The following is a 25617-nucleotide window of genomic DNA, read 5'->3' as shown; positions in this document are numbered from 1 at the left end:
TAAACTCTATAACAATGTGCAGTGAAGTAAATTACAATACAAGTCAATGAAAAGAAAGTTATAGAATTTTACATTTTCCAGCTCCCCAATCGCAGCCCACAATCTCTCTTCCAGCTCAACTCCTCACGTCTGTCCCAAGCCTTCTGCCTTCACGAATGCCTCAGTCGTCTCCACTGTTTTGAAATAAAAATCTTTGGTGTCACCCTCAGCTTCGCCGGGTATACCATACCAAATCGCAGCCCTTGTTGTACAGTGCCACCTTTACTCGGCCGAACGCTGCTCGTCTCTTTGCCAACTCCACCGTCACGTCCTGGTAAATCTGAACTCTAGCACCATCCCACTGCACCTCACACTTCTGCTTCGCCCAGCTTAACACCTTCTCCTTCATGTGGTATTTATGGAAGCAGATAATTATTGCCCTTGGCGGTTCATTTACTTTGGGCTTCGGCCTTAACGACCGATGAGCTCGGCCCAGCTCATACCCGGAGGGGTTCTCACTCTCCCCCATCAACTCTGCCAGCATCTTAGCGAAGCACTCTGTTGGCCTTGAGCCCTCTGTCCCTTCGGGCAAGTCGTCAATTCTCAGATTGTGCCACCTCGAGCGGTGCTCCAAGTCCTCGAGCTTTGCTCGGAGTCCTCTGTTGACCTCCACCACCGTCCGCAGCTCGTCCCCCATCGAGGTGAGCTGGTCATTGTGCTGCGACACGGCCTCCTCCACTTCCTTCATCTTCTCGCCCAGCTCTCTCACCTCGGCCGATGTCTTTGACACAGCTACCCTCGCCGGTGCGATTGCCTCCTCCACCAGTGACTTCAGTGCGACTGCCATCTCCTTCCTCAACGCCTCCACGTGCCCCGCAAACTGCTTTTCCAGCTCTACAACCATCACCTCGGTCATCTTTTCCACTGTTCGCAGTGTGGCCCCATCATGCGTTCCGGCATCCGCATCTTGTCAGCGCTTTTGCTGGTCCTCTCATTCAACGGTGAACCCGCATTTCCTCCCTTCTTCACAGCTGCTTTACTCATCCTTTATCGACTTATTATTATTCTTTTTCTTTCTTCACTCTTTAAAAAAAAAATTATTTCAAAAGAAAAACAATTTTCAAAAAATAAATTTCAAAACAACCTCCCCCAGGACCAGACTTCAGACTTCTTATAAACACATTTTAAGCGGGAGCCACCCAATGTGGAACATCTCCACTATATTGCACCCTGGCTTTGGGCTGCCGCCTCTACAACCTCATCTTCAGTTCGGCTCCGCCCCCGCCGCTCCAAATGCCCCAGGCCCGACGCCTCAGCTCCGGCCGCCCGACACTTGCGCAGGGTTCCTTGCCGGTTCTCAAACCGGCCCGGCTTGGCCCCAAAGGCTGACAAAACTCAGGTGGGCGGGAATGAAAAAACGGGGAAACGCCCGAAAGCGCCGTAAACAGCGGACACCGGCAGGAGCTCCTCTCGATGCTGCCGACACGCTCGCGAATGCCACCGGAAGCCAGTCAGCTCATCTCTGATGGTGAAAAACATACAGAGCATGAAGTGCTCTTGATGATTCTGACCAATTCCTCATAACTTTGTGCAGTTGCTTGCATGTGACTTCTGCCTGTAAGGCCTGTTTGAATTCCTGAATTACATTGCCATAATGTTTACACCTTCTTCATGATCTGCCTGATCTGTGGTGGGTAAGGAAGCTCTGGAGACGGCATGAACCAAATACAGCTCCTTATCACCTTTGTACACGATGCTGAGGTTGTAGAGTTACAACTTCAGCATGCATTGCAGCCGTGCAGATGCAGTGTGGAGAGGCTTCTATAAGATAGTTATGAATGGCTGGTGATCTGCATCAGCAATTGCAGTGTGACCATATATGAAGTCATGAAATTTCTGAAAGGTGAGGACTAAAGCAAGAAGTTCCTTTTTGATCTGTGCATAACTCCTCTATGTCAGTGAGCGTGAAGCATGGGCTATTGGTCTGCCATTCTGGTTGCAGACTGCACCAAGTCCATGCTGGGAGCTGTCTTTTGATAATAACATGGGTGTCCAAATGTCAAAGTATTGTAAAACTGGTTGGGGTGTGAGTGCCTGTTTGAGTCTGTTGATGCCCACTGTGTGGTGCTTTTGCCAACACCATTCAATGTCCTGGTGGAGAAGTTGACAAAGAGGTCCTGGGACCTCAATGTAACACAGGATAAAATTAGAAAGGCCATTTAGCATATCAAGAAAGTGTTGTAAAGCGTCCTTGCCCACGGGAATGGCCATCTGTCATATAGGCATTGTCTTGTCTGGATCGGGCTTCACACCATCGGCTGAGAGTAAATGGGCCACTTAAGGAACCTGATTGACCCTGAATCTGCCAACTACGTGGAACTTGAAATTTCCCTTTGTGCAGCGAAGGGTTGCTACACCTTTGGTGTAGATTGTCTGCCCGTCATAAACCACAAGGTGCATCTGGGTACTGTGATCTGGTGCTGCATATGAATCTATTTCCTGTAACATTTGGGTGGATAGTACAATCTTGACTTTAAGTCTGGTGTTACTGCTAATTAGATTGAAGGTGGTGAAGATGTCACCCTTCCCTGTGATGTTGTGAACACTGTCACAATAGCGTGTTGTTGGAGGCTTATAGCTTCATTGCTTTGGTTGAACTCCAATTTATTCACTTTACTGACTCTCCTACCCCTGGAGGATCAAACAGTTGCTATGTTGTTGATGTCTGGTTTGGATTTGGACCACCTTGTAAAGTGGTTCAATTTTCCACAGTTGTTACATCTTTTACTATATTCAAAATAAGTTTCATAGAATTTACAGTGCAGAAGAAGGCCATTCGGCCCATCGAGTCTGCACCGGCTCTTGGAAAGAGCACCCTACCCAAGGTCCACACCTCCACCCTATCCCCATAACCCAGTAACCTCACCCAACACTAAGGGCAATTTTGGACACTAACGGCAATTTATCATGGCCAATCCACCTGGAATTTCTCGATGGTATTGGTACGCGTGTGCTTTAATAGGGTATAAGCATGTACCTTTTTTGACTTGCCAGAGAGTGCAGCACCACAGTAAATATGCCACACCTTCTGGAACCTTTCCCAGCTCTCTGCATTGTTCACATCAAAGGCAGGTGGGCCGATGTGGCAAAGTCCTAGTGTCATACAGCCAACTCCTGACATCATGTAGAATGTTGCAGGTTCCCTAAATCACGACAACAAGGACATCCAATAAAGGTAGTTTTTTTCCTGAACTAAACTATGCCCGTGCACCCGGCAATCGATCCTGCCCACTTGACCTCTTTTGTAGCCGCGTCATCATGTTCTCACGTGACCACTCGGCCTACAATAATCACGATGATATCAAAGCCTATAGACACTACCATTTCTAGAGAATGCAGCTGTCTCTGTGTGTTACTGAGTGAATCAGATTGGCTAAGGACTGGCACTTGTGATTGTGAGGACCTCTCATATGCTGAGATTTCTAAGTGAAGACGGTGGCACTCAAATGCAGAGATCTTTCAGTCTTGAGAATTAGGACACTATTTGATGGATAGTTCACGACCATATATGACTAAATGTAACATGATTCCAGTGCTTTGACCCAATCTATTGGTTGTAGAAAGGATTTGTACTATCTATATCTCATGGCTTTTGCATTCGAGTAAGCATGGCACCCTTTCTACCTTCCTCCCATCTCTTTTGACATTCCCCCCCCCCCCCCCCCCCCGCCCCCGTCTGCCTGTGTAGCTGTAACTGACTTCAGCTAAAAATTGTGAAGGCCAACGTGCTGGAGTAGAAATTGGAATGGTCCACTTATGGATAGATAATTAATGGTGTGTGGATTGTGTGTACCGGAACCTGGAAGTATAAGAATCATCCTATATTGGATCTCAAGCCTTATTCTCATAAATTAGGTAAATTACTGAAACCTGTCAACCTGGACTCAAAACGTTAGCTCTTTTCTCTCCCTGCAGATGCTGCCAGACCTGCTGAGATTTTCCAGCATTTTCTCTTTGGTTTCAGATTCCAATATCCACAGTAATTTCCTTTTAACCAATTTTAAGAGAATCAATTTCAAGCTGCTTGCCTCACTGGCAGTGACCCCCAGTACGTTTCAGAGTGGACAAGACAACAAAAAGGAGGTTAATCACATGCCTGAAGTGGCCATTACGAATCATGTATAACTCAAAGGACCCTTCCTACTCCTTATAGCTCATGAAAGCAGACCAAGGCACGCCAGCAGCACGGTTCAATTCTCGTATCAGCCTCCCCAAACAGGCGCCGGAATGTGGCGACTAGGGTCTTTTCACAGTAACTTCATTTGAAGCCTACTTGTGACAATAAGCGATTTTCATTTCATTTTCATTTCAAGCTGGGAGCAAAGTTTCATCCAAATTAGGAACGAGTCTGAACACTTTTGTTAGATCTCTTTCTTTAGATACGTAAATAACTACCACCTGGTTTACTTGGCGACCAGGGGCATTTGCATAATTGTCCTAATTTAGGGTCAATGTATTTCTGGTGCTCTTAGGGATAAGGGTTCAGTGCCATTAAATTGGTGCTTTTTGATCCTATATTACATCTGGTGCAAAGAGGTTTCATTTATTCCCACCTTTCTTTGGCCCACTTCACAGATATGTCTTTATCACCACTGACTGCATCCAGTCACTCACAAACAGCTCAGGCTGAACCAGGGTTATTTACATTCACTTCACTCTGAGCTGAGGTTCAGACCTCCTCTCTTTCCTGTCACAAAGACTGCCTTGTTTCATTTCCATCATATTATCCGCTGAAGCCTAATTGGAGGGGAGACAGATCTGCCAGCCAATTAGTGGGATGGGAATTGGAGATGGGACACCAGAGAAGCGGCCCGTGTTCTGAACTCACTCGACAGCCATTGCTGTAGCTTCAGTCTGTGAATGATTTAAAAGATAAGAAGAATTTGCATCCCAAATTGGCCAGGGCAGATGGACGTCCCAACAGCCACTCTCACCTGCGAAAAGCTCGGGACCTTAGGCAGTGAACTCTTAAGAGTAGTGCTTAATTACATATATGTGCCAAGTGACAATGCAGGAAACTTCACTTTTCTTCCAAACAGTCCATCTTCCCGAAAGGAGGCAGTGTTGGCAACGAGTTAATGCATAAACAGACTCGAGTCAGTGGTAGTTGTACGTCATGACATGCCTTTGCTCAAATGATTGTCTGCACCAAAGTATCCTCTAATTTAATTTTTGGAGTCCACAGCTGACCTTTGTGAAGTGCATGAGATGCTTACTTTTTTTTGCACTGCCATGCATACGCTGTAATTGAAGGGACCAACGTGTGTGTGACCTGCAGCTTAGGGGGAATATTGGTGAGCACTACTTATTGAAAGCAATGACCACACAGCAACTGTAAAAGAAAGAAACCCCTGGCGCTAATGCCCTAGACTACCATTATGTACCACACACAAAGTTACATCTAAGCCTGTTGTACGTGAATTATAAATCAAATATATGAGCCAACTATCATTTGCATATACATGCTAAACAGATGTAGCATTGGGGAACACAATGCACATTTTTATTCAAGGTTGGACTGCAATTGGTATGCTAAAAATCATTAAAAAAAAATATGGTTTAATTTTCCAAGATTCTTTAATCCACCAATCAGAATTCAATGGTCTACACATAGCTGCCAGGATTTTTAGATTTGGGTGAAAATTGTGCTCAAATTGAACTTGCTTTGCAAAGTGATTTTACTTTGCTCAAGGGAACCTTCAAACTCATTTGCATATTGACGAGCATAAAATCTCCCATGAACCAGGATTGGGCAACATTTTGGAAAGTAATGATTTTTAATAAAATTTGCATTAAAAATATGCCTCGAAGGATAACCCGTTCTAGTTTGATTACCACAGTTGAAAATGTGTTTATCGCAATAAATAAACATATTTAATGAGAGTATCTGGTCAGCCAGCTGTGTGTAACCTGATTTGAAATAATTGAAACTACTTTTTTAAAAACGCAACAGATACATTTACAATTACACTGGTGGGCAGCAGTCAGTTCCATAGTAAAATTAGAACCGTACTTAAAAAATGATCAAAGTGTCATAAAATCTGAAAAGCATATTTTTATGGAGTCTTTTTGAAAGCTCACCAACAGCGTAATTAACAGAAACTCACCCTGGAGATTAGTTTGACCTCAAAAAAATGGTCAGTTTTTGGAGCAGACTTCAAACATTCCAAAGCAACACAGAAAATCTACTTGATCTGTGTAGACTAAGTGGTCGCATGAGAACACGATGATGCGCCTACAAAAGAGGTCACATGACAGGAGAGCAGGACTGACCCCTAGAAGCGCAGGCAGAGCACAAGTACTATGTGTAGCTGTTGAGCTTAGGTATAAATCTACCTTTGTTGGAAGTCCTTACTGTCGGTGATTTAGGGAACCCACAACTTTCCACATGGTGTCAGGAGTAGGCAATATGGCACAAGGACTTTGTCACATCGAACCACTTGTCTTTGATGAAATTACTGCGGATAGTTGGAAAGGGTTCCAGAAGGAGTGGCATATTTACTGTGGTGCTGCACTCTCTGACAAGTCAAAAAAGGTGCAAGTTCTTACCCGATTAAACATTGTTGGCCCCGAGGCTGTCGAAAAAATTACCGTTGTTTGCTTTCCAGACAGAGGAGCAAATAGGAGACTCCAAAATAATCCAGAAACAATTTGAGAACAAACCAAAAAGCAGATGAAGCAATACAATCTTACATGCTCACCCTCAGAATATCGACAAAGAAATGTGCATTTGGAACTCTCACTGAAGGCCTAATCAGGGATAGAGCAGTTTGAGGACAAGATAGTGATTCAGTCCACAAGGAGCTACTGCGAGAAAAAGACTGAAAATTATAAGCAACCATCAATATTTGTATTTTCCATGAACAAACAGAGAAACGAAGCAGAGATTTTAGACAGGAAACTGAAGTATTCGCAGTACAGGCGATGCCCTGCTCCAACTGCATTGGCCAGCACCCACCAAACAGAACAGCTTGTTTTGCAAATGGTAGAAGATGCAACTAATGTGGGAAATGAAACCACAGATCCAAGCCATCAGCAACATGGCAGCTGTTTGATCCTCCAGGGGTAGGAGCGTCAGTCAGGTGAATGAATTGGAGTTCAACCTAAGCAGTGAAGCTGCAGAGCCTCCATAACTGGTAAACCACAGTGTTCTGATATTAGAGGTTGTACGGTATAACCTGCACTACAGGTTCACCTGTGGCCCCTGCATGCTAGCTCCGCCCAGGAGGCGGGTTATAAATATGCGCGGCCTCCAGCTCGCAGCCATTTCGCCAGCTGCTGTGGGAGGCCACACATCTGATACTAATAAAGCCTCAGTTTGGATTCAACTTCACCTCCAGTCAAATTGATCGTGCCTCAATTTATTAGTATCAGATTCAGAAGATGGACCTCCGGATTAAACCAGTTCGCCTGCAGCTGGATCCACACGCAAGCGACACCAGAAAGGACTCCCAGCACTGGCTAGCTTGCTTCGAAGCGATTAGCAACTTGGCGCCGACCCCTGTTCCAGAGGCTCAGAAGATTCAAATATTGTACTCCAGACTCAGCTCCAAAGTCTTCCCGCTGATCCAGGATGCGCCCAATTATGCTGATGCCATGACTCGACTCAAAGAAAATTATGAACAGAAGACGAACACGCTCTTCACCTGACACGCGCTCGCAACGCGTACTCAACTACCTGGTGAGTCAATCGAGGACTTCTGGAGGGCCCTGATCCCACTAGTTCGGGACTGTGACTGCCAGGACATTACAGCTAAGGAGCACTCGGATCTCCTTATGCGGGATGCTTTTGTAACTGGGATTGGTTCTGATGTTATCAGGCAGCGGCTCCCAGAAGGGGCCACGCGTGACCTCGTAGAGACTAAAACACTAGCGCTCTCCATGACGGTCGCCCTGCGCAATGTCCAGTCCTACGCCCCCAACCGCGCGGCCCACTCCTCCTACACTTCATGGGCCCCACATGCAGCTGCCCCAGCGGGGGCGCTATCCACCCAATACGCCTGCGCTACGCGCCAGCCAGTGATCTCCGAGGGGCCCCGATGCTATTTTTGCGGCCAGCAAAAACACCCCCGCCAATGCTGCCCGGCCCACGCTGCCCTTTGTAAGGCCTGTGGGAAGAAGGGCCACTCAGCGGCCGCGGTCGCCCCCACCACCCCCCCGGTCACGGACAATGGGCGCCGCCATCCTCCTCCCCAGGCCATGTGCGACCAATGGGCGCCGCCATCTTCTCCTCCACGCAACACGTGCGTTTCATGGGTGCCACCATCTTGCTCCACCCCCGCAACATGTGTTCCATGGGCGCCGCCATTTTGTAATCCCCAGGATCTCCGGGGACCGCCATCTTGTCCACCCCGCAGCACATGGACACCAATGGCGGACCAGGACCTCAACTCAACGACCGCCTCACTACCCGATGATCAACCGCGGCTCGCCTCCATGGCAATCGACCAGTCCCGACCACATAATCTGGCCAACGCATCCACCAGCGTGAAAGTCAACGGCCATGTGACCTCCTGCCTACTGGACTCCGGGAACACCGAGAGCTTTGTACACCCAAATACGGTAAGACGCTACTCCCTTAAGGTACACCCTACCAATCAAAGTATCTCCCTGGCCTCCGGATCCCATCGCATAGCGATCCGGGGTTACTGCACGGTCACGCTCACAGTCCAAGGTGTAGAGTTCCACGGCTTTCACCTCTACGTCCTCCCTAACCTCTGCACTGCACTTATCCTCGGCCAGGACTTCCAGTGCAACCTCCAGAGCCTGACCCTTAAATTCGGCGGACCCTTACCACTCCTCACTGTGTGCAGCAACGCGACCCTAAAGGTCGATCCTCCTTCCCTCTTTGCCAATCTAACTCCAGATTGCAAACCCGTCGCCACCAGGAGCAGATGGTACAGCACCCAGGATAAGGCCTTCATCTGGTCCGAGGTCCAGCGGTTGCTTCGGGAGGGTGTCATCGAGGCCAGCAACAGCCCCTGGAGAGCTCAAGTGGTAGTGGTTAAGTCTGGGAAGGAAAACTGAATGGTCGTAGACTACAGCCAGACCATCAACAGGTACACGCAGCTCGACGCGTACCCCCTCCCACACATATTTGACATGGTTAACCAGATTGCATAGTAACGGGTCTTCTCAATGGTGGACCTGAAATCCGCTTACCACCAGCTCCCCATCCGTAAATCGGACTGGCCATACACCGCCTTCGAGGCAGACGGCCGGCTATATCACTTCCTTAGGGTCCCCTTCGGCGTCATCAATGGGGTTTCGGTCTTCCAAAGTGAGGTGGACCGAATGGTCAGCCGGTACGGCTTGTGGGCCACGTTTCCGTACCTAGACAATGTGACCATCTGCGGCCATCATCAGCAGGACCACGACGCCAACCTCGCTAAATTTCTCCGCACCGCCACTCTCCTCAACCTCATGTATAACAAGGAGAAGTGCGTGATCCGCACAAACCGCTTAGCCATCCTCGGCTACGTGGTCCAGAACGGAGTTCTGGGGCCCGATCCCGACTGCATGTGCCCCCTCATGGAGCTTCCCCTCCCCCACTGCCCCAATGCCCTCAAACGCTGCCTGGGGTTCTTCTCATATTACATGCAGTGGGTCCCAAACTATGCGGACAAGGCCCGCCAACTCATACAGTCCACTCATTTCCCCCTGACAGCTAAGGCTCAACAGGCTTTCGCCCGGATCAGAGCTGATATTGCCAAAGCTGGAATGCACGCTGTAGATGAAACACTTCCTTTCCAAGTAGAAAGCGACGCATCGGACATCGCCCTCGCCGCCACCCTCAACCAGGCAGGCAGGCCCGTGGCATTCTCCATGCCTCCGAAATTCGGCACTCATCAGTCGAAAAAGAGGCCCAGGCTATCGTTGAGGCTGTGCGACTTTGGAGGCATTACCTGGCCGGCAGGAGATTCACTCTCCTCACTGACCAACGGTCGGTAGCCTTCATGTTCAACAACACACAGCGGGGCAAGATCAAAAATGATAAAATCTTGCGGTGGAGAATCGAGCTCTCCACCTATAATTACGAGGTTAAGTAGCGCCCTGGTAAACTCAACAAGCCCCCAGACACCCTATCTCGAGGTACATGTGGCAGCGCACAAGTAGACCGACTCCGGACCCTGCACGACAGCCTTTGTCACCCAGGGGTCACTCGGTTGTACCATTTCATTAAGGCACGAAATTTGCCCTACTCCGTCGAGGAAGTTAGGACGATCACCAAAGACTGCCAGGACTGTGCGGAGTGCAAGCCGCACTTCTACCGGCCGGACCGCGCACACCTGGTGAAGGCCTCCCGCCCCTTTGAATGCCTCAGCGTGGATTTCAAAGGCCCCCCTCTCCTCCTCCGATCGACACACGTATTTCCTCAGTGTGATCGATGAATACTCCCGGTTTCCCTTCGCTATTGCATGCCCCGCATGACGTCTGCCACCGTCATTAAAGCCCTTAATTCTATCTTCACTCTGTTTGGCTTCCCCGCCTACATCCACAGTGACAGGGGATCCTCATTCATGAGTGATGAGCTACGTCAGTTCCTGCTCAGCAGGGGTATCGCCTCCAGCAGAACAACGAGCTACAATCCCCGGGGAAACGGACAGGTAGAAAGGGAGAATGGGACAGTATGGAGGGCCATCCAGCTGGCCCTGCGGTCCAGAAATCACCCGGCCTCCGGCTGGCAAGAGGTCCTCCCTGATGCACTGCATTCCATTCTCTCATTACTCTGTACTGCTACTAACAGTACACCACATGAACGTCTTTTTGCCTTCCCCAGGAAGTCCACATCAGGGGTATCGCTCCCAACATGGCTCACAGCTCCGGGAACCGTGCTTCTCCGTAAACATGTGCGGCTCCACAAGGCGGATCCGTTGGTGGAAAGGGTGCACCTGCTCCACGCAAACCCACAGTACGCCTATGTGGCATTCCCCAACAGCCGCCAGGATACCGTCTCCTTCAGGGACCTGGCACCAGCAGATTCCACCCCCACACCACCCCCATCGTCCCCGGTGCCACTCTCCCCTCCCCCGCCGCCCGCATCACCCCCCCTAGGACCGTCCGTCCTCCCCCTGCCCACCCCCGTTGATGAAGAGGATTTTGGCACGCTCCCAGAGTCAACTTCGACCATGACAGCGGCAACAGCGCCGTCACCACTTCGCCGATCTCAAAGGACCGTCAAGGCACTGGACCGGCTGAACCTCTGACCGGCCCGCCGGATAACCAGAGACATTTTTTTTTTCTGCTCTGTAAATATTAAAAATTGCTAATTGTATATAGTTATCCACCACCCCCGCCGGACTCAATTTTAACAGGGGGTGAATGTGGTAAACCACTGTGTTCTGATATTAGAGGTTGTACGGTAGAACCTGCACAACAAGTTCACCTGTGGCCCCTGCATGCTAGCTCCACCCAGGAGGCAGGTTATAAATATGCGCGGCCTCCAGCTCGCAGCCATTTCGCCAGCTGCTGTGGGAGGCCACACATCTGATACTAATAAAGCCTCAGTTTGGATTCAACTTCGTCTCCAGTCAAATTGATCGTGCCTCAATAACACATTAGACACGATCTACCGGCTGCATTGCGCCTGAAAGGCAGTGTGGCATTGCCAGTAGATGCTAGTTCATCCGGGATCGACCTAGCTCACCGCGCCTCAGGAGATATGATGTGATCTCGCGAGACGTCATGATCTGTATCCTGGCCATTGTGGGGTTTCACTATTTTACAAATCTGCATATTAGAGCAAGACAGCTAGTCTCACTCTAATATACAGTCCTATGATCTACCCAAGGTGTTGGGATCTAACCTGTTCACCTCGGAGACCTCGGGCGAGCGCTGTTCAGTGCTGGTCCCCACAAACAGGGACCAGACGGAACGGCACTTGTGGAGAACTCCCAGGGGTTAGAAGGCCCACATTCTTGCTCGCTGGGCAGGGTGCCATCTTGGCACTGCCAAGATGCCCAGGTAGTACTGCCGGGGCAGTGCCAAGGAGTTAGGCTGGCATTTTTCCCAGACTGGGGATTGGGCTAGGGTGTGACCTGTGCGTGTGAGGGGGGGGGTCATAAAGACCTCCTTATAGGTAAGTTGTGTGTGTGTGAGAGAGGGGGAGGGGAGGAGGGGGAGGGGAGGGGGGAATTTGGGGGTCGCACGTGGGGTCAATTGATCGGGACGCCATATTTAAACAATGTCCCGATCATTTCCTGCACTGAGGAGTTCTGGTGAGTGGAACTCCTCAGTGCAGGAAACGGACTAAGTGCGACCTCGCAGGGAGTTCCCCGCTAAGGCCCTGAATTGAAACATTTAGCGTGCTGTTTCTCGGTGCTGCGAGCACCAGGCAACACCGTGCTGAACTCGCTCGTCATGGGACTCTGTTCCACTTTAGTTAGATCACTCCCTATGTTACAACAGTGTTGACAGCATCACAGGAAAGGGTAAGATCTTCACCATCTCAACATAATTAGTAGTAACACCAAACTTAAAGATTGATACTGGAGTGAAGGATAATGTACTATCCAGCCAAATGTTACAGGAAGTAGATCCCCGTGCAGCTCCAGATCCCAGCACTCAGACACACCTCATGGCTTTCTTGTGGACAGACAATCCACACTGAAGTTGTCGCAACCCTCCCCTGTACAGAGAGAAAAGTCATGTTCCATATAGGTGACCAGAATGTTGAGCTATTACTAAGGCTTCGGGACAGCTTTGCATTGAGGTTCATTCAACTTGATCCAGAAGTGCCTTCCCCACAATTCCTAACCCTAGAGATGACAGCATATAAAATCTCATCAATGAGACATCATTGGCAAGTTGTATACCACATGAAACTAGATGATTCAGTACCACCAATGGTCTGTGCTCCAAGAAGAGTACCAGTAGCCGTGAAGCAGAAAGTCGTCAATGAGATGCATCGGATGACAACATGTCTGCATGAGCTTCAGTACAAAAAGATATGTACTGACCCAATTCACTTGAATAAAGCACAGTTCAGACAACATCACCCTATGAAGACAGTGGAATAGCTGATACCGGACAGGCCAAATGCCAAGGTGTTCATCAATCTTGATGCAAAATGTAGGCTCTGTCAGATTCCGTTAAGGTGAAGAATCCTTGAAACTTATGCCCTATGGGATCTCCACAAGCAGTGAGGTTTTCCAGCAGTGCATGGAGCAACTCTTTTCAGGTAACCGTCGCATTATCATTGTTTTTTAAAAATAAATTTAGTGTACCCAATTCATTTTTTCCAATTAAGGGGCAATTTAGAGTGGCCAATCGACCTACTCTGCACATCTTTGGGTTGTGGGGGCGAAACCCACGCAAACACGGGGAGAATGTGCAACCTCCACACGGACAGTGACCCAGAGCGGGACCTCGGCGCCGTGAGGCAGCAATGCTAACCACTGCGCCATCGTGCTGCCATGCAATATCATTGTTGATGACATCCTTGTTTTGGGTCATTCTATGAAAGAACATGATGCACGTCCTTGTTTCATCCTTAACTGAATCAGGACCATCCAATTAAAGCTCAACCCTGCAAAATGTTGATTCAGGGTCAACCATGTTTCTTACGTGATCCATTTACTCACAACCGATGGCTTAAAACCTGATCCAGACACGACAATGGCTATATGACAGATGGCTATCCCCATGGACAAGCATGCTTTTCAGTGCTCCTTGGTATGATAAATTATCTTCCTAAGTTTACCCTGTGTTATAATGAGGTCACTGCCCCTCTTCATCAAGCTCTGTACCAGGACATCGAATGGTGCTGACAAGAGCGTCAAACAGCGGTCTTCAACAGACACAAACAAACGCTCACAGCTCCACCGGTGCTGCAATACTTTGATGTTTGAGCACCCTTACTCATATCAGCAGACACCTCCCAGCACGTACTCAGTGCAGTCTGCATCCATAATGACAGACCAATAGTGTTTGCATCAAAGGTCCTTGCTGACACTGAGACTAATTATGCACAGATCGAAAAGGAACTTCTTGCTTCAGTCTTCGCCTGTCAGAAATTTCATGACTTCATATATGATCATCCTGCAACTGCTGCATCAGATCATCAGCTATTCATAACGATTTAAAAGAAGTCTCTTTGCACTGCATCTGCACGGCTGCAACGTCATCCTCAACGTTGTCTAAAAACATGGCAAGGAGCTTAATACAATCCCAGAGCAGATCCCAACACACACACAATTCTTGTTGATTCCAATTTTGCTCGGGCTCCTTGGTGTCACACTCAGGCAAATGTTGCTCTGACTTCAAGGACAATCACTCTCACCTTATGTCTGGAGTTTAGCTCTTTTCTCCATGTTTGAATCAAGGTTGTAATGATTTCAGGAGCTGAGTAACCCTGGCGCAACCCAAACTAAGTCTCAGTAAGCATGTTATTGCTAAATAAGCGCCACTTGATAGCACTGTTGATGATCGCTTTCATCATTTTACTTACGATAAAAAGTAGACTGATGGTGTGGTAATTGGCTGAATAGGTTTGTCCTGCTTTTTATGTACAGGACATACCTGGGCATTGCTGGGTAGATAGATGCCAGTGTTGTAGCTGTACTGGAATAGCTTCGCTAGGGGCATGGCAAGTTCTGCAATATTGTCAGAATATTGACAGGGCCCATAACCTTTGAAATGTCCAGTACCTTCAACCGTTTCTTCAAATTGGGGCAGTGACTTGAATTGGCTGAATACTGACTTCCGAGATGGATCACTCACTTGGCACTTATGGCTGAAGATTGTAACAAATTCTTCAGCCTCATCTCTCACAACGATGTGCTGGGCTCCCCCGTCATTGAGAATGAGAATTTGAGGAGCCTCCACCTCCAGTGAGTTGTTCAATTGTGCACAACAATTGTCCATTAGAGAATCATAGAATTGTTACAGCACAGAAGGGGCCCAATTGGTCCACTGTATCTGCACCGGATCTGCGAATGAGCATCATAACAGTGCCATTCTCCTGCATTTTCCCCATACCCACTGTGCATTGATATATTCAAATAATCATCTAAAGCCTCATTGACTGCCTTGGTTGAACAATAATCATTCATGACTGCATGTGGCGAGACTGTAGAATTTACATCTGATCCATTGGTTGTGGAATCACTTCGCTCAAATGCTTGCTGATTATACTGATTGGCATGCAAGTTGTAGCTTCACCAAGTTGGCAGCACGGTTTTCGATTTGCCTGGTGCTGCTCCTTGCATGCCCTCCTGCACTCTTCACCAAAGCTGTTTGTACTTATAAGAAAGTATTTCAGCATCCAAGCATTGGGGTTCATGCAAGAGCTTACAGCTGAACACCGCATTGGAACCTCTCAACAGTTTTGTACCTTTAAGCTGAAGGATGATGAAATGATTAAAGTAACAACAAGCATGGTGCAGACAACTATTTGCAAGCTGATAGTAACTGGCGCTGGGCACGCGCTTAATCCTTAGTCAAACTTGTGCCCCTGGACAGACCTCTTCTATCAATCACAGCACTGAAATCATTACGTTTTTCAAGATTTAACTGCTCATTTTTAAAATTCATTCTAACTCAACTAATGAGCTATTTCATATCTTCTTGTTTCTGGTTCCCTAACTGCTAGAAAATACCTTTGAAAGCTCATTAACAAGGTCCCAAGTAACCATAGATTTGTTATGAACTTTGCATCCTTTTTGGGAGTGGAAAATGAGTAGTATAGCAATGTTTCAGTTGTTATCCATCTGTGCTTACGGGACTTAATTTCTATGGTAGGATTTCCATAGTTACTGAATAAAAGAGAGGAATTAGGGAATGTTAAATCAAAACTATCATCACATATCTTAAGTGGCATGTTAATGTTGGCTTGATGAATGATACAGTGCAGGTGCATTGCACCAACATAATTATGCAAACAAAATCTTGACTTTGATAAATTACCTTTCCATTTATTCCCATTTACAAAGAAGATAGTGATGTTGTTTTGCCAAAACTTTCCGAATACAACCATTGAAACAGAAAGAATAATTCAAATCAGTTCATGATATTTGTTGATAATAGATTAATTCTGGAGTTCAGCTTCAAGAATTATTTATAAATGACACTGACTGATAGAACATCAAATTCAATAAGTATACTAATTTGTGAGCTGGATGAGCTTTAAGACAGCTGGATTCTCGTAAAAATACAACTAATTTGCTAACAGGTTCCAGAAAACGGAACATGTCACCTTTACATGGTCTACATGATCCCAGTCTCTGATCATGTGACTGATTCTAAATGCTTGGTAGGCAATGAATTCTGGCCAATACATGCTGCTTTGTCCATTGTCACCTATATTTCAATAGCAAATAAAGCACATTTTAATAACTCCTTCAAATGTAGATATCTGTATACTATTAAAAATCTAGCATTGAGCATGCACTTTCAGTCTATAACTTTACTTATTAACATCGTAATTGTTGGATTATTTGTCACTGTTTCACATTTTGTAAATTACATCAATATTTTGCATTCAATATTACTGGTCAACTGCTGTGAGGTAGCTACAGGCTGTGACCATTAGGTGGATCTATGGACAAAGTTTCTGTTACTCTGATGCCATTTTCTATATTTACCCAAACCTTCAGATTAATCAACGGAACATGAAAAATGTATTAGTTATGTAGTATGTTGTTTCTTACAGCATTATTTTAACATTGGTTATCCTTTAATTAAAACTGTCATACATGAGAATGAAACGTACAACATTATTGTTCCTTTACCTCCCAGTTTCCTTGAGGTGATTGTTTCTTCAGCTTTATGGACCAGTTCTCCAGATTTCCTTCTGCGCAGTGCTGAATGCTAAGAATGACTGGCCCAGTTAGCAGGACACCTGGAGGCCCACAGCTTACAACTGGACTAAGCAGGGTCTGGCACCCTGCTAGAGGTAACCTCAATTATAAAAATGGTAAAAATGTAATGAACAATACAGAATAAAATGCATAAAATGTATAATTCAGTTCTATGCTTGCTATTATTTATTTTACAATTTAGCTCCAAATGCACTTTAATAAGCTCACTTAACTCAAACAATAATATGTGAAGATTGCCGTTCTCTTTCTGGACTAAGATATTAGGAGACCTATATGCTATTTAACTATGTGAGGACTGTGTAGGTTTTCTCTTGGCCCCAGAATTATGAGAATATTTTGGGTTACGAGTTTACTTTGGTTCCCTGTAGATCGAGAATTCTACTTTACAAATTTCAGGACTTATAACTTTGTTTATTAAACAAGTGTTATATGGTACAAAAACTCTGAAATTCTGTGATGGAAAGAATTAACACAGGGGCCAAGCATTCAGTTCTGCTTTCCCTCATGAGCAAGGCTTTTTCTCAGCTTTACAACTAGAACCAAAAGCACAGCTTAGATCAGAACGTAGTGAGTGATGAGTCATGGCTGCAAGTGTATGTCATTCGACAGCACATCATTGTCATTCTACTTCTCTTAGAGACTTAGGCCAGGGTTCTCCAATCAGAGTTCGGCCTTCCACCACTGCCAGCTGGAACAGAGAACTTGGCGCTCAGCCAGAACTCCATTTACTACAACAGGACCGGCAAATCCCGCCGGTGTGAATGGACGGAGAATTCCCTCCTCAATGTTTACAGAGACTGAAAATAATGATAATGTGCCAAATACAACAAACTAATGAGATGCCTAACATATGTTATGATATGGTGATATTTCAGAAAAAAATACTGAGGTAATTGTTGCTTTTAGATAAACACCTCTAGGAAATGACATTGATGGATTTCATCAAATGAATAAACTGCAATCCCCTGTTTTTCAAGCCAAATTGTAAATTTTAATTTTATGTTAATAAACACTTAATAAGTTTAAGCATGCATTCATGGCAAAACTAAAGCTGCAATTACACTCTGGAATCAAGTCCTGACTAGACTCTAGTAAGAAATGCAACAAGCCCCCAGAGAAACAGATCTTAAATAACTTTAGTTATTAAGTGTAGGGTCCAGCATAAATCCTGAACTAAGAGCTGTCTATGGGTAGGAATATTCCAGCTGGAGAGAATACGTTACCAGACTGGAACCAATACTGATGCCTTCGTTCTCATGGTGGCTGCAGGATAACTGTCTATTTATATGTGATATAAAAATAGGATAGTGTTTGAAATTCCAGAGGGGCCCCCCCACTCCCCATCATTTAACAACATAGTAAATGTAAAATAAATTATCCCTCTACAGCAATTGGGAGTGGAAGATAACCTGGATAGGTGTCTCTCTCTATTCAGGTGCCAAGTCCTAAGAGGGCATTGGTGATCACGGGTTCATGGTTATGCTTGGAACTGCATTGGTTTGCCAATGCCTTCTGCAGGTGACTGATCAGGAATCACTCCCACTCTTAGTCCCTGCCACAGCCATATGTTAAACGGATTTACAAGTTTGGCTACTTTATGATGTTCCTTTGTCATCAAGTCTTGGAGTGGGAATTGAACCGGAGCTTCTGGTTCAGAGGCAGGGCGACTACTGCTACGCCACAAGATGTAGCCTTGATAGGAGTCACAAAGAAAAATTGCATCCGATGGAGCCCAAATTTCTGCCCACTTAAATTTGTAACATAAAAGATCATTGATTTTCTTCTAGGCATTCTACCCAGATGAAGTCCTGCATAAAGTATTCAAGGTTACCATCAGACAGAAAATCCTAAAGTGGGCCCGGCAGGCGAAATCGAGCATGTGGGAAGGGAAGATCATAAAGGTGTGCCAGGACATTGGGGCTGACCTGGCCAAATGAAGGGCTGAATTCAACAGGGCCAAATCAGCACTCTATAAAAGTAATGTGAAATTTGGGATGTTATTCCAGGACAAACTCTGGGTAACATTTGAGGGGAAGGAGCTGTTTTTTAACACCCCAGCGGCAGCGGAGGAGTTTGTTAGAGCGAACAAACTGGGGGATGAACAGCCGCAACGGCCATCATGAAAGCGACGGTGATGGAAAAGAAAGGAACAATCGGAACAAAGAGCAGCGGCAGACCGCAAACAGAGACAATAGGATCACGAACTGTACACACGTGTTTGGTGTACTGCACGGGACTGTGCTGACTCGTTCCCAGGCTCGTTCCATCTCTCAATGCAATGGGGGGGGGAGCGGAGCAAGGTGAACGAGGGTGAGAAAGGCGGACAGGAGGGCGAGGCAAGGGCTAGCAAAAGGAAGGTAAAACAGGACCAGACCAGGGCAAGTGCTGGGAGGGGGGGCCACCGTGCTAGTGAGGATGGCCGACACGGAAGGGCAGGAAGAAAGGAGGGCTGTGGTGTGCCTCTCAGGGGCGAGGGAGCACCTGGCACAAAGAGGGGGGGGGGACAGGGCAGAAGGGGGGGAAGAACATGGGGGGGGGGGCAGATGGACAGGGACTATGGGGGGGGGAGAGGAGTCGGGGGGAAAGCGCAGAACAGAAGAGAAGCAAAGAGAAGGGTGAGGTAGATAAGCAGCACGAACACAGGCCTCGGCGGGCATGGAGCAGGGTGAGGAACCAAGATGGCGCCACAAACAACCACTCGAGAGGGCTGCAGGGTGTAGGGAGACCCTGCAGTGCAGGGGCGCAGCCACGTGGCATACACACAGCTGGCGGCCATGTTGGGTGCCCCCTGGACAAAAGGGAACCCTGGGGCCCGATCATGGCGAGAGCGGCGACCGTGGCCATTTGGGACGGCCCCAGAATGAAGTTAATCCCGGAGTGCAGGGGTGCATCCACCAGGTAAGTATCGGTGATCCCGCAGGACCGGGGGTTGAAAACCCCCCACCAGGATTGTTACCTGGAATGTAAGGGGACTTAACGGCCCGGTGAAGAGATCCAGAGTCTTCACCCACCTAAGAAGCCTAAATCTAGACATAATCTATTTACAAGAGACGCACCTGAGGGAGAAGATCCGACTGCTGGTAAGAAAGGGCTGGGTGAGACAGACATACCACTCATGCTACGGGACGAGGGCTAGGGGGTGGCAATATTAATTAGCAAGAGGGCGAGGTTTACGGAAACCAAGTCAGTTACGGACCCAGGGGGACGGTATGTCATGGTCAGCGGTGTCCTGGAAGGGGCACCGATCTTACTGGTAAATGTGTATGCTCCCAACTGGGACGACAAAGAATTCATAAAGAAGACCATGGCAGAAATCCTCGACCTTGACACACACTGGTTCTGATCATGGGGGGGCGACTTCAACTGTGTACAGGACCCACTGACTGACCGATCAAACCCCAGAGCAGGGAAAAAGATTGGCATGGCTAGGGAACTAGGAGCATTTATGGAGCAGATGAGGGCGATGGACCCATGGAGGTTCCTGCACCCGGGAGAAAAGGAATTTTCATACTTCTCAAAAGTACACAAGGTATACACCCGTATCGACTTCTTTGCAGTGGGGAAATCCGTGCTTCCAGGGATCACTGGAACGGAGTACTCCGCGATAGTTATCTTTGACCACGCTCCACACTATATGGATGTGAAGTTGGAGACAGGCCGGGCCCAGGGCCCCACGTGGAGGCTGGACACGGACCTCCTGGCCAACAAGGCCTTCTGTCAAAAAACATCGCGGGCCATTGGCGACTGCGTTAGTAACAACCAAAACGGGGAGTGGGGGGGGGGGGGGCGGGGTAAGAACCCAAGAATTCTCAAACAGACACTGCAAAGAAGGAAAATCAAAGGGGTTTGGCCTTACCAAACCTACAATACTACCACTGGGCAGCAACGGCAGAAAGAGTGAGGGGATGGGTACAAGAACCCGACACAGATTGGGTACAAATGGAGGAGGCATCCTGTAAAGGAACTACCCTCTGGGCCCTGGCCACAGCAGTACTCCCATAATCCTCAACAAGATACACAACGAGCCCAGTGGTAGCGGCCACGCTGAGAACGTGGACCCAACTGAGACAACACTTTGGGATAGCCAAAATGTCCCCCATGGCTCCCATATGCGGCAATCACAGATTCCCCAGCCATGCTGGATACCACCTTCAAAAGATGGAGGCGGGACGGGGGCACATTGACGGTTGGGGACTTCTACGTAGGGCACAGACTGGCGACACAAGACGAACTGACGAGGAAGTGGAGGCTAGCAAAAGGATAGGAAATGAGACACCTTCAAATAAAACACTTCCTCCGAAAAGAGACAGGAGAGTACCCCGGGGCCCCAGAAACCACACGACTAGAGGACCTGATAGGCACAAGCAACGAGAAGGGGGGGCTATGTGGGATAATATATGGATAGCTACTGGACGGAGCCCAGACTCCACTGGACAAACTGGGGACAGAGGTAGGATGGGGACTCTGGAGCGAAGCACTGAGCAGGGTGAACTCCACCTCCTCCTGCGCAAGGCTAAGCCTAATGCAGCTCAAAGTGGTGCACAGAGCGCACCTGACCAGAACCCGAATGAGCAGGTTCTTCCCGGAGGTGGAGGAATAATGTGAACGGTGCCAGAGGGGCCCAGCCAACCACACCCACATGTTTTGTGCTTGCCCCAAGCTTGCTGGGTTCTGGACAGCCTTCTCCGAGGCAATGTCCAAGGTTGTGGGGGGGAGAGTGAAGCCATGCCCAATAGTGGCAATCTTTGGGGTATCGGAGCAGCCAGAATTACACATGGGGAAGAGGGCTAATGCCCTCGCTTTCGCTCCCCTAATCGCACGCCGGAGAATCCCGCTCGGCTGGCAATCGGCAGCACCATCCACTGCTGCAGACTGGCTCGCTGACCTTTTGGAATTTCTCCACCTGGAGAAGATTAAGTACGTCACCCGAGGGTCAAAGGAAGGCTTCCTGGATACTTGGGGGCAATTTGTCGGGCTGTTCCAAAACCTGTTCGAGGCCAGCAACGAGGAGTAACCTAATAAGAAAGCACAGCCGAAGGGGGGGGGGGGGGGGGGGGGGACGACAACAGGAAAGGGGGAGGAACCATAGACTGACCCAGAGGGCAACGGAATGCACAAAGGGTCAGTTAAACGAAGGACAAACTAAACCTCTCTGTACAATAAAGGAAATTAGCGCGGGCAAGAAAAATGTGATGTGTATATATACAACTGCTTATAAATATGTGAAATGCCAATAAAAAGATTTATTAAAAAAAAGGTTACCATCAGATTGTGCAACAGTCCGGATCACTAAAGTTATATGTATGCATAAAGATCGTAGAATCATAGAATCCCTACAGTGCAGAAGGAGGCTGCTTGGCCATCGAGTCTGCACCGCTGCTCTGAAAGAGCAATGTACCTAGTCCCACTGCCTCGCCCTGTCCCTGTAACCCCATAACCTCACCTAACCTGCGCATCTCTGGCCACTAAGGGATAATTTTAGCAAGACCAATCCACCTAACCTGCATATCTTTGGACTGTGGGAGGAAACCCAAGCACCCGGAGGAAACCCCGCAGACACGGATAGACTGTGTAGACTCCGCACAGTCACCCAAGGTCAGAATTGAACCTGGGTCCCTGGTGCTGTGAGGCAGCAGTGCTAACGACTGTGCCATCGTGCCGCCCCCTATGATGATCCTAGACTTTGCACTGAAGGGATAAACATATAACCTTGCTGAAAATTTAGGAAGAAGTAAAAGGGAATTGCAGCATGATTTAAGATTAAGTTAGTCCATACCTCACATCCTCCTTTTTGTGGACCGTAAGATATAATTCATAAATCTTGCCTCGAGGAATGGCTTCTGGTGGAATAAGTAAACTAATCCCTATAAATTAAGAAGAAATTTAGAGTTTGTCTCTTGTCACTTCAATATCAATTAATGTTTACAGAATAAAATCTTTATAAAACTCTTTTTCTGGGTGGAAAAACTGTATGGAACCATTTGTTTCCCCACACCTTGATGCATTAGTCTCATTTTGGTATTGTGCCATCTACTTTCACACAACTCCCTCTAACTTACAGATAAGGCTAATACTGAATTTTCAACACATGCCATTAGTACAGCTCATTTTATTCTCTTCTTTGGGTTAAATGAATGCTTGTGGGTTTATATCCACGGTGAAATAGATGACCATAATGTCATAAGACGTAGGAGCAGAAGTCGGCCACTTGGCCTGTTACGTCTGCTCCGCCATTCAACGAGATCATGGCTGATCTGATGTAATCTTCAACTTCACTTTCCCGCCTTATCACTATAATGCTTGATTTCCTCACTGATTAAAAATCTGTTTATCTCAGCTTTGAACATACTTAACACACCAGCCTCTACAGCTCTCTGCTGTAGGGATTTCCACACATTCATTACTCTCCGAGAGAAGAAATTTCTCCTCATCTCTATCTTAAATGGGTGACCCCTTACCCTCTGATCCTAGACTCTCCCACATGAGGAAACACCCAGTCAGCATCTACCCTGTCAAGTCCCTTGAGATACCTATATGTCTCAATAAGGTCGCCTCTAATTCTTTTAAACTCCAATGAGTACGGGCTTACTAAACCTCTCCTCATAAGAAAATCATTTCATATCCTGGATCAATCTAATGAATCTTCTCTGGACTGCCTCCAATGCCAGTATATATTTCCTTACATAAGGAGACCAAAACTGTTCACAGTATTCCAGATGTGATCTAGCTTGTGCCTTGTATTGTTTTCGGAGGACTTCCCTGTTTTTATACTCCATTCCCTTTGAAATAAAGGCCAACATTTTTGCTTTCCCAATTGCCTGCTGAACTTGCATGCTAACTTTTCATGATTTATGCACGAGGATCTGTAAATCCCTCTGTGCTACAGGTTTATGCATTCTTTCTCCATTTAAATAATATTCAGCTCCTTTATTCTTCCAACCAAAGTTCATAACTTCACATTTTCCTACATTATATTACATTTGCCCAAATTTTTGCCCATTCATCTAACCTGTCTATATCCCTCTGAAAACTGTGTTATCCTCACCACTTCCCTTCCCATCTATTTTTGTGTCATCCGCAAACTTAGCAATAGTGCATTCTCTTCCCTTGACTCGTTTATATTCATAAAATTCATGCAATGAAGGCAAACCAGATTAAATGACATAGAACACTGAACACTGCATTCAAAAGACCAGAAATCTCTGGGAACAGGTATTGAGGAATGGAGGGCTCAGTGGGATACCTAGTTGTCCTTTGATCATATATCCAGTGATTCAAAATTTTACATTCAGGCAGCAGAACTGATTTGGGGAATGGGGTGTAATGGACAGAAGAGGGACAGCAGGGTACTTTAGTACAATGCAAGAGGATCAATAGTTTCAAATTTGCCAGTTTTCCAACTGTGCAACTGGTTATCACAGGGTAAGTTTTTTTTTAAAAAGGATGATGGATTCACTTCTGCCTGAATCAAATTCTAACATGGCAGCACACTTGCTTGATCCTGTCATTTTAAATAAGATATTTTAAATAAGTAACATTGTGGTTATACTACTGGACTAATAATCCAGAGATTTCAAATAATAATCTGGAGACATGTGTAAAACCTTACCACAGCCACTCTCAATAAAGGTGATCATTTAACTAGCAGACCATTATAAAACTATATTTGGTTCACTAATGTGTTTTAGAGTTGCAAATTGGCCATCATTGTACAGCCTGGTCTATATGTTACTTCAGGCCCCTAACAATGCGGTTGATTTCTAACTGTCTCTGAAATGGACTAATAAGTGAACTTCTCAAGGGAAATTAGGGATAAACAATAAATGCTGGCCTTGTTGGTGATGTTCCATCCCATGAATAGATAAAATAAAAAGTGCCACTTCTGATGATGTTCATATGAATAAGGTGGTTACAGGCTTAATTGCATTGAAAATGAATCTTATTACAAATTCTTCTTCTGCTTGGGAATTTCAGCATTTTATCGCTTTGTCAGAAGTGTTTAATCAACGGACCTCTGAGCTTCTTCTCCAAGCAATATTTTCCCTCATTATCAGATTTGAGACTCACTAACACAATCTTCAGAAACTATAATCCCTAACAGATCCGGCATTGGTTCTTAACGCTAGATAGTGCTGAGGCCTTCTGAACACTGATCTTTAATGTACAGCATAATATGACTTACAAATGTCTGTGGCACCTACAGCTTGCACAGCTGTTGTGCTTTAGGCTCAGTAACACCTCGATGTTTACTTAAATTACAAGATGCTCCCATAACACATTTGGGGCGCCTGACGAGAGCTGCAGATGTTCGGTGCTCATTTAGAATTGGTGCACCACGGAACATCATTTTCTTCAGTTGTCATAGAATTTACAGTTCTGAAGGAGGCCATTTGGCCCATCGAGTCTACACCGGCCCTTGGAAAGAGTACCCGACCCAAGCCCACATCTCCACCCTATTCCCGTAACCCCACTTAACCTTTTTGGACACTAAGGGCAATTTAGCATGGCCAATCCACCTAACCCGTCTTTTATTATGCTCCTGTATTATCTTTTATTACACACCTTTGTGTGTTTTGATATACTACGGAGTGTAATTTGTGTTACTCAAACCTTGGTTACTGATGAGATCTTCTGAATCTCGATAAAGAAGTCTCGAACTTGTCCAGTAGTAACAAAAGATTTATTGAGTAACGATAACAATAATTGCGTGAGTTCTTTACTTTAACATTGATCCTAATGATAAGGTTAACAAGATCTA

The 25617-nt window shown here is 46.6% G+C and overlaps 1 protein-coding gene across 1 annotated transcript in view; it reads right to left on the bottom strand.

The window, feature by feature from the left end:
- unc5a (unc-5 netrin receptor A) overlaps positions 1 to 25617 on the bottom strand; it is a 900708-nt gene that overhangs the window by 101181 nt on the left and 773910 nt on the right. Inside the window, exons 10-11 of the mRNA XM_072512209.1 lie at positions 22636 to 22723; positions 16770 to 16938 (exon numbers count right to left, since the gene is read on the bottom strand). Of these exons, the coding sequence (XP_072368310.1) occupies positions 16770 to 16938; positions 22636 to 22723 (257 nt within the window). The remainder of the gene's footprint in view (positions 1 to 16769; positions 16939 to 22635; positions 22724 to 25617) is intronic.

Source organism: Scyliorhinus torazame, chromosome 7, assembly GCF_047496885.1.
Source record: "Scyliorhinus torazame isolate Kashiwa2021f chromosome 7, sScyTor2.1, whole genome shotgun sequence".
Classification (NCBI taxonomy): Eukaryota; Metazoa; Chordata; class Chondrichthyes; order Carcharhiniformes; family Scyliorhinidae; genus Scyliorhinus; species Scyliorhinus torazame.
The sequence above is the reverse complement of the archived record's forward strand: the minus strand, read 5'-3'. Positions and strand labels throughout refer to the sequence as shown.